The sequence below is a fragment of the Ruditapes philippinarum genome, unplaced genomic scaffold (assembly GCF_026571515.1).
Source record: "Ruditapes philippinarum isolate M1 unplaced genomic scaffold, ASM2657151v2 ctg4602_1_1_1_1, whole genome shotgun sequence".
NCBI lineage: Eukaryota > Metazoa > Mollusca > Bivalvia > Venerida > Veneridae > Ruditapes > Ruditapes philippinarum.
Genome location: NW_026865758.1, coordinates 3,987 through 21,388, shown reverse-complemented (window position 1 = coordinate 21,388; position 17,402 = coordinate 3,987). Strand labels below are relative to the sequence as shown.

Here is a 17,402-nt window from a genome sequence, read left to right as displayed (position 1 = left end):
TTTACTCAAGTAAATAATGCATGCCTATTTTAGTCAATCATTCATTGATTACACTGCTTTGTATGGGGAGGGGCCAAGATATAAAATATTGCATTTGTGAAAAATGCTATGTCACTGCATCAATATAACAGAGTAGATTTTGTTTGGTTCTATACAATTGAACTTTGCCATAATGCAGTTGTGTCTAGTGAATTTTGGGGTCAAGGTCATATTTCAGCACAAGACATATGAAAATAAATGTGCAGATGTGTCTAATGTTAAGATAGAAAGGCCATACAGAGTGCAATAATTGATAGGTATTTACTGTACATTGCTGTTTTAAACTTTGAAATACAGTTACATTTTTTTCTCTTAAATGCTATCTTTTCAATTAAGCATTACCAATTTCTTAGATAGTGAAAATTTAAAATAAGATCTTTTTTTATTATATATACATAATGACAAGAGCGATCAGTAATCACATGTGTCGCCTCATGATGGCCAATTTCATGTTGGGACAAATTTTGTGACAGACGGACAGCCAGACGGACAGTGCACAACTAGACTTGGTACTGATAATTCCTGTAAAGTTTGGATAAAATTGCACCAGTAGTTTATGAGGAGTAGTCCGGACAAGCTTTTGCGTATCTGGCAACACACAGAAAAAAAACACATTTTTATCAAAGGGCCATAACTCGGCCAAAAATCATTCAACCGGAAAACCCGTGCAATATGCGCAAGGACTTGAGCTACAGATCAATCCTGTAAAGTTCCATTGAAATTGCATTAGTGGTATAAGAGAAGTAGTCCGGACAAACTTTAAAAATAAAAATCATTAAAGGGCCATAACTCAAACAACAAGAGGGCCATGATGGCCCTGAGGTCGCTCACCTGTATATAGGCCCCCCCCCCTCAACCCCCCCCCCCCCCAACGTTGCTGAGCCAATTTAACCCAAGGGCTTTTATTTGCACAAACTTGGTAGACACCCATAAGAAGATGTTTCATGCTAAACATTTAAGCTCTAGCTCATTGGGCTTTTAAAAGAAGATTTTTTTTAAGTTTTTACTATACACATATAGTTAAAAACAATGACACCCCTGGGGCGGGCCAGTTTTGACCCCAGGGCTTTTATTTGAACAAACTTTGTAGACACTTACTAGAAGATGTTTCATGCTTAATATCTAAACTCTAGCTATTTGGGTTTTTTCAAAGAAGATTTAAAGTTTTTGCTAAACACATCTAAAAAAAAACTAAAACCCCCGGGGCGGGGCCAATTTTGACCCCTGGGCTTGTATTTGAACAAACTTGGTAGACACCTATTAGAACATGTTTGATGCTCAATATCTTAGCCATAGCTCTTTGAGTTCTTTAAAAGAAGATTTTTTAAGTTTTTACTATATGCATATAGGGAAAATCAATGACCCCCGGGGCGGGGCCAATTTTCACCCCAGGGCTTTTATTTGAACAAACTTGGTAGACACCCATTAGAACATGTTTCATGCTAAATATCTTAGCTCTAGCTCTTTGGGTTTTTAAAAGAAGATTTTTTAAGTTTTTACTATATGCATATAGGGAAAATCAATGACCCCCCGGGGCGGGGCCAATTTTGACCCCAGGGCTTTTATTTGAACAAACTTGGTAGACACACACTAGAAGATGTTTTCATGCCAAATATCTAAGCTCTAGCTCTTTGAGTTCTTTAAAAGAAGATTTTTTAAGTTTTTACAATATGCATATAAGGAAAATCAATGACCCCCGGGGCAGGGCCAATTTTCACCCAGGCTTTTATTTGAACAAACTTGGTAGACACCCATTAGAACATGTTTCATGCTAAATATCTTAGCTCTAGCTCTTTGGGTTCTTTAAAAGAAGATTTTTTAAGTTTTTACTATATGCATATAGGGAAAATCAATGACCCCCCGGGGCGGGGCCAATTTTGACCCCAGGGCTTTTATTTGAACAAACTTGGTAGACACTCACTAGAAGATGTTTCATGCCAAATATCTAAGCTCTAGCTCTTTGAGTTCTTTAAAAGAAGATTTTTTAAGTTTTTACTATATGCATATAGGGAAAATCAATGACCCCCGGGGCGGGGCCAATTTTCATCCCAGGGCTTTTATTTGAACAAACTTGGTAGACACCCATTACAACATGTTTCATGCTAAATATCTTAGCTCTAGCTCTTTGGGTTCTTTAAAAGAAGATTTTTTAAGTTTTTACTATATGCATATAGGGAAAATCAATGACCCCCCGGGGCGGGGCCAATTTTGACCCCAGGGCTTTTATTTGAACAAACTTGGTAGACACTCACTATAAGATGTTTCATGCCAAATATCTAAGCTCTAAGTCTTATGGTTTTTTAAAAGAAGATATTTAAAGTTTTTTCTTCCGATTGCCATGGCAACCAGAGTTTTGCATGGAATTAAATTCTTTGAACAATTTTTAAAGGTGACCACCAAAGGAACATTCCTGTGAAGTTTGGATGAAATTGGCTTAGTGGTTTATGAGGAGATGTCATTTAAAGTAAAAATTTACGGACGGACGGACGGACGACGGACGGACGCCGGACGAAAAGCGATCACAAAAGCTCACCCTGTCACTTTGTGACAGGTGAGCTAAAAATCATTGAACCAGAAAATGCTGACAATATGCACAACTAGACTTGGTACTGATCATTCCTGTAAAGTTTGGATGAAATTGCACCAGTAGTTTATGAGGAGTAGTCCGGACAAGCTTTTGTGTATCTGGCAACACACAGAAAAAAAACACATTTTTATCAAAGGGCCATAACTCGGCCAAAAATCATTCAACCGGAAAACCCGTGCAATATGCGCAAGGACTTGAGCTACAGATCAACCCTGTAAAGTTTCATTGAAATTGCATTAGTGGTATAAGAGAAGTAGTCCGGACAAACTTTAAAATTAAAAATTATTAAAGGGCCATAACTCTGACAAAAATCAATGGACCCGAAAATGCTGACGATATGCACAACTAGACTTGGTACTGATCATTCCTGTAAAGTTTGGATGCAATAACACCAATAGTTTATGAGGAGTAGTCCGGACAAGTTTTGTGACAGACAGACAGATGGACAGATAGACAGACGACGGAGAAATGATCCCTATATATCGCCACTACTCTGTAGAGGCGACACAAAAATCAATGAATCCCTGGGGTGGGGGCAATTTTGACCCCTGGGCTATAATTTTAACAATCTTGGTATAGGTCTATTACACACATTTTTATGCTAGATATCAAACCTATAGCCTTTGTATATTCAGAGAATATTTTTTTTTAATTTTAACTAAATGTAAAACATATATGGAAAATCTATAACCCTTTTGGCAGGCCAATTTTGACACTATGGGCAAAATTTGAGCAACTTTTTTATACATGTATACCAAATATCAAAGCTGTAGGCCTTGTACCTTCAGACAGTAAGATATTTTAAGTTTTTACTATATGTGCAAAATGAAAATCAATGATCCAAAGAAAGGGTCAATTGTTAGAGGTCCAATAGATGATGCCTTCTGCAAAATATCTAAGCTCTAGGACTTGAGGGTATTTTAACATTTTTGACATTTTTTAAATGTTTTTTTTTTTCTTATAATTTCTTTTTGTTTCCATAACAACCAGATTCTTGCATGGAATCAAATTCTTTTAACAAATTTGGAAGCCCGTTACCAAAGGAACAATCCTGCCAAATTTTGCAAAATTTGGACTGACCGTTTTTAGAGATTTTTTAACTTCAGTATAAAGTTAAAGTTACTTTAAATGACAAAAGATTTTGAAATTTTTTAGACATAAGCATATTTTTTAGAGTAAGATATTTACAAGAATAAAAAAGATGCTCATAATGATAAATAAATATAAAGATACCTAAAATAATGAAAGAAACTGCCTTAGCCTAGACTGATTTTGCTTCCTACAGATTGGCCAACATTCTCTTACAAAATTCCCTTACTTTTCCCTGACTTTTGCTTATTCTTCATATTTCCCTGACCAATTTCAAAATTCCCTGACTTTTCCCTGACCTTGAAAAAAAATCATTTTTCCCTGACTTTTCCCTGACCGTGGGAACCCTGTTTTTACTATATGCATATAGGGGAAATCAATGACCCCCTTGGGCCGGGCCAATTTTGACCCCAGGGCTTTTATTTGAACAAACTTGGTAGACACCCATTAGAAGATGTTTCATGCTAAATATCTTAGCTCTAGCTCTTTGGGTTCTTTAAAAGAATATTTTTTAAGTTTTTACTATATGCATATAGGAAAAATCAATGACCCCCGGGGCGGGGCCAATTTTGACCCAAGGGCTTTTATATGAACAAACTTTGTAGACACTCACTAGAAGATGTTTCATGCTTAGTAAAAAAACTCTAGCTATTTGTTTATTTTTCAAAGAAGATTTTTTTAAAAAGTTTTTGCTATACACATATAAGGACAATCAATATCCGGGGCAGGGCAAATTTTAACCCCAGGGCTCTTATTTGAACAAACGTGATAGACATTCACTAGAAGATGTTTCATGCCAAATATCTAAGCTCTACCTTTTTGGGTTCTTTAAAAGAAGATTTTATAAGTTTTTATTATATGCATATAGGGAAAATCAATGACCCCCTTGGGCCGGGCCAATTTTGACCCCAGGGCTTTTATTTGAACAAACTTGGTAGACACCCATTAGAAGATGTTTCATGCTAAATATCTTAGCTCTAGCTCTTTGGGTTCTTTAAAAGAAGATTTTTTAAGTTTTTACTACAGTCAAACTTGTATTAAGCGACCGCGCAAGGGAAACACCCAAAACGGTCGCTTAATGAAACGGTCTCTTAAGACATTCAGCATGATATAAAAGTCTAAATTTATAAATGACATCTTTCTTATGAAGTGGGAATGTTTTTCAACTTCATTTTTATATAAATGTTGAATAATTAGTACGCTCCGATAATCTTAATGGATGTAAATTTAAAAAATAACTTTCTGATATTTATTGACAAATTATGTACATGTTTGACATTTTTTCCAGAATTTTTTAACTTCTCCGTAGTTTTTCCTTGTCTCCAACACGAAAACCCTATTAGTGAAGAAGTTTCCTGTTGTGCATTTTTTCATTTGAAATAAACAATCTACATCTAACTGTTACGATAAATTTAATTGCTGATCAAGTTCAAGGTCAATTCAATGCAGTCTAAATGTCAACAAGCGAAGAGTATACACCATCTCAGTAGGGGCGGAGCGTTGCATTGTTTATCCGCTATTATTGGATAATACACGTCACGGGTATACTTAACTTCATCTGCATACGCTAAAACGGTTTGGGAAATAGAGTTTTTCACACGTTTATTTGTTGTGTTTTGATTGTTGACACTTGTGACATTACGAGGTGGCGTCCTGTAAAATAACAATTACTTGACAGGTAAAAGTGGTCGTTTAATGAAATGATTGATCTCAATTAGGTGACTAATTAGCGGTCGCTGGTCGCGTTGAGCAAAAGTCGCTTAATACATTAAAGATATAGAGAGAAAATGATCGGGGGGAATGTAAAGTGGTCGTTTAAGACAAAAGTCGCTTAATACACGTGGTCGCATGGGCAAGTTAGACTGTATATGCATATAGGAAAATCAATGACATCCCTGGGGCGGGGCCAATTTTGACCCCAGGGCTTTTATTTGAACAAACGTGATAGACATTCACTAGAAGATGTTTCATGCTAAATATCTAAGCTCTTCCTTTTTGGGTTTTTTTAAAAGAAGATATTTTAAGTTTTTTCTATCAGTTGCCATGGCAACCAGAGTTCTGCATGGAATTAAATTCTTTGAACAATTTTTAAAGGTGACCACCAAAGGAACATTCCCGTGAAGTTTAGATGAAATTGGCTCAGCGGTTAATGAGGAGATGTCATTTAAAGTAAAAGTTTATGGACGCCGGACAAAAAGCGATCACAAAAGCTCACTCTGTCACTTTGAGATTTTTTTGGGGTTTTACAATATACATATAAGGAACAAGCCATGAAACCAGGTTTTCAATTATCACCATTGTAGATAAATATGTTGTATTTGAAATACAAATACAAGCAACAAGCAATGTAAAACATGAATAATGTAGGAGAAATTGCTACAGAAGAAGTTGTTCACTATATATTCTATATAAGGAAAAGAAACAAAGGGCCATAATTAGGTCAAATATTACCCAATCGCAAAACCCCGACAATATGCCCCAGGGCACTTGATGACAAAGCTTCTGTGAAAGTTTGGTCAAAATCCGTTGAGAAATGTAGGAGGAGTTGCGCACAGAAGAAATTTTTCACTATATATTGATAATTCTGTATAAGGAAAAAAAACAAAGGGCCATAATTAGGTCAAATATTATCCAATCACAAAACCCCGACAATATGCGCCAGGGCACTTGCTTACAAAGCTTCTGTGAAAGTTTGGTCAAAATCCGTTGAGAAATGTAGGAGGAGTTCAGCACAGAAGAAATTGTTCACTATATATTCTATATAAGGAAAAGAAACAAAGGGCCATTATTAGGTCAAATATTATCCAATCGCAAAACCCCGACAATATGCGCCAGGGCACTTGATGACAAAGCTTCTGTGAAAGTTTGGTCAAAATCCGTTTAGAAATGTAGAAGGAGTTGCGCACAGAAGAAATTGTTAACGCCTGCCCGCCCGTCCGCCCGCCGACATACCTCAATCTAATAACCAGATTTTTCCTTCGGAAAAACCTGGTTAAAAACCTATGACCCCCAGGGCGGGCCGATTTTAATTCTAGGAACAAAATTTGAATAATTTTGGTTTTGGACCTATAGATGATACCATAGACCAAATATCAAAGCTCTAGGCCATTTACTTTCAGACCAGAAGATTTTTCAAGTTTTCACTATATGTATATAATGAAAATCAATGACCCCCGAGGGCGGGGCCAATTTTGACCCGTGGGCCATTATTTGAACAATCTTGATAGAGGTCTACTACACAATGTTTCATGCCAAATATCTAATCTGTAGCCTTTGCCAAATCAGAGAAGAAGATTTTTTAGAGTTTACTATATACATATAAGGAAAAACCTATGACCCCCGGGGCGGGGCCAATTTTGACACTAGGGACAAAATTTGAACAGCTTTGGTAGAGGGCCCTTAGATGATACCATATACCAACAAGAGCCACCGCTGGGTGGGGGCAACGCTCGACTTTTTACTTTTTCTAAACGCAAACATAGAAAGGTTTGAACATATCTTAACGTTTCCTTTTTATAAATTAAGTTAGTCTGTCTTGTCACATTAGTTTTATTTATATATTTTGTATATATATATAAATATGAATAGAAACACGCAATTCTATAAATAGAAACACGCAATTCTATAAATAGAAACACGCAATTCAATAAATAGAAAGACTAAATTCTATAAATAGAAACACTCAATTCTATAAATAGAAACACGCAATTCTATAAATAGTAATAAGCAATTCTATAAAAAGCAACACGCAATTCTATGAATAGTAAAAACGCAATTCTAAAAATAGTAACAAGCAATTCTATAAAAAGAACACGCAATTCTAAAAATAGAAACATGCAATTCTATAAATAGAAACATGCAATTCTAAAAAAAGTAACATGCAATTCTATAAATAGTAACATGCAATTCTATAAATAGTAACACGCAATTCTAAAAATAGTTACACGCAATTCTAAAAAAAGAAACACACAATTCTATAAATAGTAACACACAATTTTAAAAATAGAAACACGCAATTCTATAAATAGAAACACGCAATTTCTATAAATAGTAACACGCAATTTCTAAAAATCGAAACACGCAATTCTAAAAATAGAAACACGCAATTCTGTAAATAGAAACAAGCAATTCTATAAATAGAAATACGCAATTCTTTAAATAGTAACACGCAATTCTATAAATAGTAACACGCAATTCTAAAAATAGAAACATGCAATTTCTAAAAATAGAAACACCTAATTCTATTAATAGTAACACACAATTCTAAAAAATAGAAACACGCAATTCTAAAAATAGAAACATGCAATTCTAAAAATAGTAACATGCAATTCTAAAAATAGTAACACGCAATTCTATAAATAGTAACACGCAATTCTAAAAATAGAAACACGCAATTCTAAAAATAGAAACACGCAATTCTAAAAATAGTAACATGCAATTCTAAAAATAGTAACACTCAATTCTATAAATAGTAACACGCAATTCTAAAAATAGAAACACGCAATTCTTGAAAAGTAACACACAATTCTATAAATAGTAACACGCAATTCTAAAAATAGAAACACGCAATTCTAAAAATAGAAACAAGCAATTCTATAAATAGAAACACGCTATTCTAAAAATAGTAACACGCAATTCTATAAATAGTTACACGCAATTCTAAAAATAGAAACACGCAATTCTAAAAATAGAAACACGCAATTCTAAAATAGTAACTAGAAATTCTATAAAAATAACACACAATTCTATAAATAGTAACACGCAATTCTAAAAATAGAAACACGCAATTCTATAAAAAGTAACACACAATTCTATAAATAGTAACACTAGATTCTAAAAACAGTAACACTAGATTCTATTAATAGTAACACACAATTCTAAAAATAGAAACACGCAATTTCTAAAAATAGAAACACCTAATTCTATAAATAGTAACAAACAATTCTAAAAATAGAAACACACAATTCTAAAAATAGAAACATGCAATTCTATAAATAGTAACAAGCAATTTCTAAAAATAGTAACATGCAATTCTAAAAATAGAAACACGCAATTCTAAAAATAGAAACACGCAATTCTATAAATAGAAACAAGCAATTCTATAAATAGAAACACGCAATTCTAAAAATAGTAACACGCAATTCTATAAATAGTACCATGCAATTCTAAAAATAGTAACACGCAATTCTATAAATAGTTACACGCAATTCTAAAAATAGAAACACGCAATTCTAAAAATAGAAACACGCAATTCTAAAAATAGTAACAAGCAATTCTATAAATAGTAACACGCAATTCTAAAAATAGTAACAAGCAATTCTAACAAGAGCTGTCGGTAGGACAGCAACGCTCGACTATTCTTAGTGCTTGATAGTAAAAAAAATGCTTGATACAGTTACCTCCTCCTGTTTACAGGTTGGGGTCATGATGGTGAACAAGTGTGCAAAGTTTCAAAGCCATATGTCAATGGACTTTGAAAATATTTGAACTATTACAAAAACTTTAACATAAATTCTAAGTCGAAAAAGGGGCATAATTCTGTCAAAATGCTTGATAGAGTTACCTCCTCCTTTTACAGGTTGGGGTCATGATGTTGAACAAGTGTGCAAAGTTTCAAAGCCATATGTCAATGGACTTGAAAAATATTTGAACTATTACAAAAACTTTAACGTAAATTCTAAGTCGAAAAAGGGGCATAATTCTGTCAAAATGCTTGGTAGAGTTACCTCCTCTTGTCTACAGGTTGGGGTCATGATGGTGAACAAGTGTGCAAAGTTTCAAAGCCATATGTCAATGGACTTTAAAAATATTTGAACTATTACAAAAAACTTTAACGTAAATTCTAAGTCGAAAAAGGGGCATAATTCTGTCAAAATGCTTGATAGAGTTACCTCCTCTTGTCTACAGGTTGGGGTCATGATGTGTGAACAAGTGTGCAAAGTTTCAAAGCCATATGTCAATGGACTTTGAAAATATTTGAACTATTACAAAAACTTTAACGTAAATTCTAAGTCGAAAAAGGGGCATAATTCTGTCAAAATGCTTGATAGAGTTACCTCCTCCTGTCTACAGGTTGGGGTCATGATGGTGAACAAGTGTGCAAAGTTTCAAAGCCATATGTCAATGGACTTTGAAAATATTTGAACTATTACAAAAACTTTAACATAAGTGGTTACGCCGACGCCGACGCTCGGGTGACTGCAATAGCTCTACTTATTCTTATCGAATAGTCGAGCTAAAAATGGAAACACGCAATTCTATAAATAGTAACACGCAATTCTATAAATAGTAACAAGCAATTTCTATAAATAGTAACACGCAATTCTAAAAATAGTAACACGCAATTCTATAAATAGTAACACGCAATTCTATAAATAGTAACACGCAATTCTAAAAATAGTAACACGCAATTCTATAAATAGTAACACACAATTCTAAAAATAGAAACACGCAATTTCTATAAATAGTAACACGCAATTCCTAAAAATAGAAACACGCAATTCTAAAAATAGAAACACGCAATTCTATAAATAGAAAAAAGCAATTCTGTAAATAGAATCACGCAATTCTAAAAATAGAAACAAGCAATTGTAAAAATAGAAACATGCAATATACATTGTTGTTGTTGTTGTTGTTGATGATGATGATGATGATTATATGTATAAATATAAATATACACACACACACACCAATAAATATATAATTATGGTCATTTAATGCACAAATCTGAGAAAATTCAGTAATTTAACCTTCAAGGTCAAGGTCATTAAAGAGCCCAAGCAAATTTGGGTTTGATAAACAACAATGTTCTGTTATAATATGAAGTTTATCCCTTCAATAATAGCAAAGTTACAGTCAGTTACAGCCAAAACAATGAAAATTTCAATAATTTGACCTTCAAAGACAATGTCATTAATGAGTGATGGTCAAGGTCTTTCGGTATATTTTTAACAGTTATCCTTGAAGATTATTATGTTCAAGTTGAACAAGACAATCCATTCAAAAATAACAAAGTTACAGTAAATAATAGCCAAAAAAATGAATATTTCAATAATTTGACCTTCAAAGTCAAGGTCATTTATGAGTGAAGGTCAAGGTCTGTCTAGTTATTTTTAAGGGATATCCCTGAAGATAATTATGTTCAAATTTGAAGACAATCCATTCAAAAATAACAAAGTTACAGCCAATAATAGCCAAAAAAATGAAAATTTCAATAATTTGACCTTCAAAGTCACTTCATTTATGAGTGAAGGTCAAGGTCTGGCTGGTTATTTTTAAGGGATATCCTTGAAGATTATTATGTTCAAGTTTGAAGACAATCCATTCAAAAATAACAAAGTTACAGCCAATTACAGCATGAACAAGCAAAAATTGGACTTTTAACCTTGAAGGTCAAGGTCATTTATGGATGAAGGTCAAGGTTAGTGTGGTCTACTGAAAGGTCTTGTCCCAAGGGTTGTTGTGGCCAAGTATGAAGACAATACACCAAGAAATAAAAAAGCTATGATCCAGGTACAAGTTTGCGGACGGCAAAGGCATCGGCAACGGCAACGCCGCCGCGACTATAACAATACCTCTACTTTTTTTTAAAAACAAAAAAGTCAAGCTAAAAATTAACAAAGGGCATTAACTCAAAAAATAAGAAGTGCAGCATACCGGTTCTTGTGCACTGCACTTTTTCTTAATGAGATCTATCATCCTCTGAAGTTTCATGTCCATAGCTTTAATACTTTATGAGAAATGGCCTGGACAAAAATAAAGTATGAAAATTAACAAAGGGCAATAACTCAAAAAATAAGAAAATGTAGAGTACCGGTTCTTGTGTACTGCACTTCTTCTTAACGAGATCTATCATCCTATGAAGTTTCATGTCCATATCTTTTATACTTTAGGAGAAATGGCCTGGACAAAAATAAAGTATAACAAGAGCTGTCGGTAGGACAGCAACGCTCGACTATTCTTAGTGCTTGATAGTAAAAAAAGCCTTGATGAAAAGGTAAAATTTTCTAAGTAAAGAAAAAGGCAATTTTTGTGAGTCGGTCGCGTTACTGCAAACAAACATTTTTTTAAGGATGGCCCAGTCAAGCTAAAAATTAACAAAGGGCAATAACTCAAAAAATAAGAAATGCAGAGTACCGATTCTTGTGCACTGCACTTCTTTTTAATGAGATCTATCATCCTATGAAGTTTTAAGTCAATAGCTTTAATCTTTTAGGAGAAATGGCCTTGACAAAAATAAAGTATGAAAATTAACAAAGGGCAATAACTCAAAAAATAAGAAATGCAGAGTACAGGTTCTTGTGTACTGCACTTTTTTTAATGAGATCTATCAACCTATGAAGTTTTAAGTCCATTGCTTTAATCTTTTAGGAGAAACGGCCTGGACAAAAATAAAGTATGAAAATTATTAAAGGGCAATAACTCAAGAAATAAGAAATGCAGAGTAGTGGTTCTTGTGCACTGCACTTCAGGTCATTATAAGAAGTATGCATACCAAGTTTGAAGTCAATCTGACCTTTAATGACTGACTTATGCTCCGGACAAGCTTAAGGGGACGCCAACAAGGACGCCGCCGACACCGCAGACGCCAACACCGCCGACAAAAGTAACCCCTATATGTCGGCACAAAAACACTTTATCCATATGGTTTAAATACTAAGGTTAAATTTTAAATTGATCTGTATAAAATGTGTGTACTTTTTATCTTGAAAGTTGAATACCATGCTAGACACAAATTTGTTTTTTCCTATTTTTGTTTTTTATATATTTGCTATAGGAAATCCTTGTATTACTTTAATCCGTTTATGTGTAGACATTATTTTATATGTTCATGTATGTTACGTGTTCTTTGAATAACATAACGTCTTTTTTCCGCCAATGTATATTACGCTATAATTATTACTTCATTTTTCCGCGGCGGAAAGGCGGCGGGGGATATAGTAGTAATAGTCTCCGTCCGTCCGTCCGACCTTCTGTCCATCCGCACTCACAGGACAGTAATTATGTGGCTAGAGGGACAATAGGTAACTGCGTCCGAGATTTCTGTCCGGAGCATATCTCAAAAAGTATTTGAGTGATCAACTTGAAACTTTATAGGTGGATAGACCTCATTGAGGAGGAGTGCAGTGCACAAGAATGATAACTCTACCCTGCATAATTCTTGAGTTATTGCCCTTTGTTATTTTTCAAAATTAATTTTTGTCCAGAGCATAACTCAAAAAGTCTTTGAGATATCAACATGAAACTTCATAGGTGCATAGGTCTCACTAAGGAGGTGTGCAGTGCACAAGAATGATAACTCTATTAATTGCCCTTTGTTATTTTTCACTTAATTTTTCACCTGAGTGGAGCTAACTCAAAAAGTGTTTGAGATATCAACATGAAATGTCATAGGTGGATAGATCTTATTGAGGAGGAATGCTGTGCGCAAGAATGATAACTCTTCTCTATACAATTTTTGAGTTATTGCCCTTTGTTCTTTTTTATACTATTTTGTCGGGAGCTTATCTCAAAAAGTATTTGAGGTATCAACTTGAAACTTCATAGCTGGATGGATCTCATTGAGGAGGAGTGCAGTGCACAAGAATGATAACTCTACCCTGCATAATTCTTTAGTTATTACCCTTTGTAATTTTTAAAATTAATTTTTGTCAAGAGCATAACTCAAAAGGCCTTTGAGATATCAACATGAAACTTCATAGGTGCATACATGTAGATCTAAATCAGGAGGTGTGCAGTGTACAAGAATGATAACTCTACCTTTTATAATTTTTGAGTTATTGCCCTTTGTTATTTTTCATACTTAATTTTTCACCTGAGTGGATCATAACTCAAAAGTGTTTGAGATGTCAACATGAAATGTCATAGGTGGACAGATCTTATTCAGGAGAAATGCTGTGCACAAGAATGATCACTCTTCCCTATATAATTTTTGAGTTATTGCCCTTTATTTTTTTACATACTATTTTGTCAGCAGCTTATCTTAAAAAGTATTTGAGATATCATCTTGAAACTTCATAGGTGGATAGCTTTTACTGAGGAGGGGTGCAGCACACAAGAATGATAACCTACCCTGCATTATTTTTCAGTTATTCCCCTTTGTTATTTTCAGCCATCAGTATTCACATAGGTTTCAAATCTGTAATCACTTCAGCTATCAGTTTTCATTACCAAAAGACCTCTTAAAATGGAATTATTCTGCTCTACTACATTACATTCTTCCAATGAGCAAACACATTCGGCGGGGGATGGCCATGTTGACATGGCTCTTGTTATTATTATCCTGATGAAGGTGTTGTTCACCAAAACGTGTGGATAAAGAAATAATATTTTGAAAAACTGTACATGCTGTTGTTGTTTAAAGGTCGTTTTAGAATTTGAATGAAATAAGAATTCAGGCTATATTAAAAGAATGAAATGTATTATAAACATTATTTAACAATATGTACCATATTTGAATAAAGCCAATTATACTAATATAGACCAGTAAATCTGAGTCTTGTGTTTGATTTTTACAAATTGTGTCTGTCAAAATACAGGTCCAGTACATTTTATAAAGAGAGATGCCCTCCATGCTGAGTGACACTAGAAAAATTCATCAAGGCCTGATATTGCAATTTATAATATGAATGCAAAAACTTGTTAAACAAAGTTATTTACTATAAATATACCTCTGAAATCATTATTTATCTATTGAATAACTATTTTAATAAACATGTCTAGCAAATTAAATGATCAAATCCAAGATTTAAAAAAGTTTTGTTATTTATCTCTAACTCAATAGGATGTATTACTGTCCTCCTCTTAGTTCACGGTACTTAACACTTTGAAAGAAGAAGGAAACAAACAATGAAATAACGGTACAAAAATATTCATAAGCAGTTACATTCAGGTATTTTCTGTACTAAGACACAAAGATACAACAACATATTCAATCAAAATCAGTTTTAATGTGCCAGACATAGACCATATGTTTGCCATTTTGAAACTAGTATGTAATCATTTAAATTGCGGATACTCTTTAGTTTTTTCATGTTTCAGTAAAAATTTCTGTATGTTATATTGCTCAATTTTAAATATTAAAACTATCTTAACTTATAAACTCAAAAATTTAATTTTTTTCAACAAACAAGAACATTAAAAAAATGATGACTGTTTCAGACCATATGCACAAATTTAATGGACAACTGTTGCTTTTTGCAGAAATGAGTAAAATGTTGTTCTGTTTTAGTAACTTTTAAGTAAAAATCTAGAGATTTGAAATATTTTGCGCAAAAACTTTCCTGTTAAGATGTATGAATAAAATTCTGACCAATTTTAAGACTGATCACATGGAAATACATGTATACCATTATCGTGAAATAAATGATGACGTGAAATTAGTGATCTTGAGTGTCATGGTTCAGAACTGTTCATTATTTCTGGGACAAAATGTGTATCGGCTTGTTAGCTCAGTCGATAGAGCTGAGGTACAGTAGTCTGAGGGTATCAGGTTCGAGTCCCGGTCAGGTTGCAAATTTTTCTAACCCTGTGACATTTGAGAACCTGAATGGGGGACCATGGTATGTAGCTGCGAGTCCAATTTTACATTGTTCTCTATAGCCATGATAAATTCGAGGACGAATTTCAATATAGTGGGGGAGTACGTCAAGGTTCTGAACTGTTCACTATTTCGGGGAGAAAATGTGTAAGCCGTCGGATCATAGCTCAGTCAGTTGAGCCGATAGACAGACGTTTCACTATTGGGACGGTTCACACCAAGACATTTCACTTCTAAATGGGAGTGAAAAGTCTTGAAGACGTTTCACTCCTTGTTTATGCCAAAATTATTCTGATACTTGTGATATACTAAAATATACCTTAAATTTAATAAAAATAAATTAGAAAACTTAAAGGGGTTAAATTTTCACTTTGTCTCAGTACTTTAAGTTTGTATATCATAATTGTTAAAGATTATTTGGCTATTTTGCTTGATTTGATCATCTAATATAATTTATGTATATCTTATTATCTGATTAAATATTATTTTACTTTTGTTATATATTTAATACAAAACTTTTGGAGAAGTTTTTATTCCCAAGACCTTTTTTTATATGTGACTGTTTTCTAAAAAAAACAATTTTAATAGTCCAATGTACAACTGATTAGTAAACTGTTGATGCCTAAGTGCAGTGTTTCATAATACAACTGATTTAATAGTGCTGTCAAATTGTTAGTTGATGGTCTCTGTGTTTATACAACTAATTAGGTGACAAGATTACTGTTATCACTACAATTCCATAAGTTTGTTTAATGGCTACTGTTTAATAAATTGATAAAGTAATAATTTAAAAGAATAATTGATTTTATACACATTTATCAATTCATAGTTTTATACTTACAAAAAATAATATATTTAATAAATTTACATTTTTATGTTATTCTATTATCTTTTTTAATCTATTATAAATAAATATGATGATTGTTTCACAAATTTAACAGACTTTTGTTGTTTTTTTTGCAGGAGTTTGTAAAATGTTGTTCTATTTTACGTAAAAATCTATAGATTAAAAAAAAATATTGTGCACAAAAACTTTGTTGTTGAGGTGTTTGAATAAAATATGTCAATTCTGACCAATTTTAACACTGGTCACATAAAAATATGCCATTACCATGAAATAAATGATGTCGCGGAATTAGTGAAGTTGAGTTATATGACAAAACATATTTGTTAACTTTCCTAAATTATCATAAACATAAAAAAATGGTAGTGAAACGTCCATACAATTACAAATTGGGAGTGAAACGTCTTGGTGTGAACCGTGTTGGAAGTGAAACGTCTCAATAGTGAAACAAAATGTCAACGTCTGGCATTCAGTTGTGCCTCAGTACCGTACCGAGGGTCCCGGGTTCAAGTCCCGGTCAGACTGAACATTTTTATCACTTTGTGACATGAGACTGATGAGTTTTACATGTATGTATGATTACCTTACAAAAACATCCCTGTCCCTCACTTGTTGAAGTATCTTTTTTATTTCCATTTTTTAAAGCATTGGTGTCAAGTAAAGTTGTTACCAAAACATATAAAAACAACACCTCCTTCTTACTAATCTTAGTCATTTTACTGATTTAAACGAATAACAAATTTGATTTGATGTAACACAGTTATATACTCCAATCTGTTTATGTTACTTTCAGTTTGTTATGGTGTCTTACAACACCAAACAGGAAGTGACGGCACAAAAAAATAGTACTAAATTTGGCTAACGTTTATTAACCTTACAGCTAGTAAACCATAATATAGACATCACTATAAAAGTAAACTTTCGAATAAAGATATTTTAATAAAATAAGTTTGATTTTGAAGAGGATATACTGAAAATACGCGCAATAATATATTATATTAGTACGTGGCGAAATAAAAAAAAGTTTGATCTGGTTCCGTATCAACATCTCAAAGATTGAGGTATGTTGGGGACCAGTCGAAAAGCGGTATGCCTAAAATACGAAAGTGAGAATTTTGACGAAAGTGAGCGAAAGTGACTTTTAAAATGTTAATTATAACATTTTAATAGACTTTTAAAACAAACTTGCAATTTGTAGACATATATTATTAGAAAATACTTTTGTAGCTTTGATATAATACTACAGGCATTACAAAGACCGGTAAGTTTGCAAACCAGACTGAAAACCAGATATATGTATTAAC

At 33.3% G+C, this 17,402-nt stretch overlaps 1 protein-coding gene across 1 annotated transcript in view; it reads right to left on the bottom strand.

The window, feature by feature from the left end:
• The window catches only part of LOC132730196 (ero1-like protein), a 46,681-nt gene extending 29,758 nt beyond the window's left edge, over positions 1-16,923 (bottom strand). Inside the window, exon 1 of the mRNA XM_060716051.1 lies at positions 16,682-16,923. Within this exon, the coding sequence (XP_060572034.1) occupies positions 16,682-16,813 (132 nt within the window). The 5' untranslated portion in view covers positions 16,814-16,923. The remainder of the gene's footprint in view (positions 1-16,681) is intronic.
• Positions 16,924-17,402: the final 479 nt, after the last annotated feature.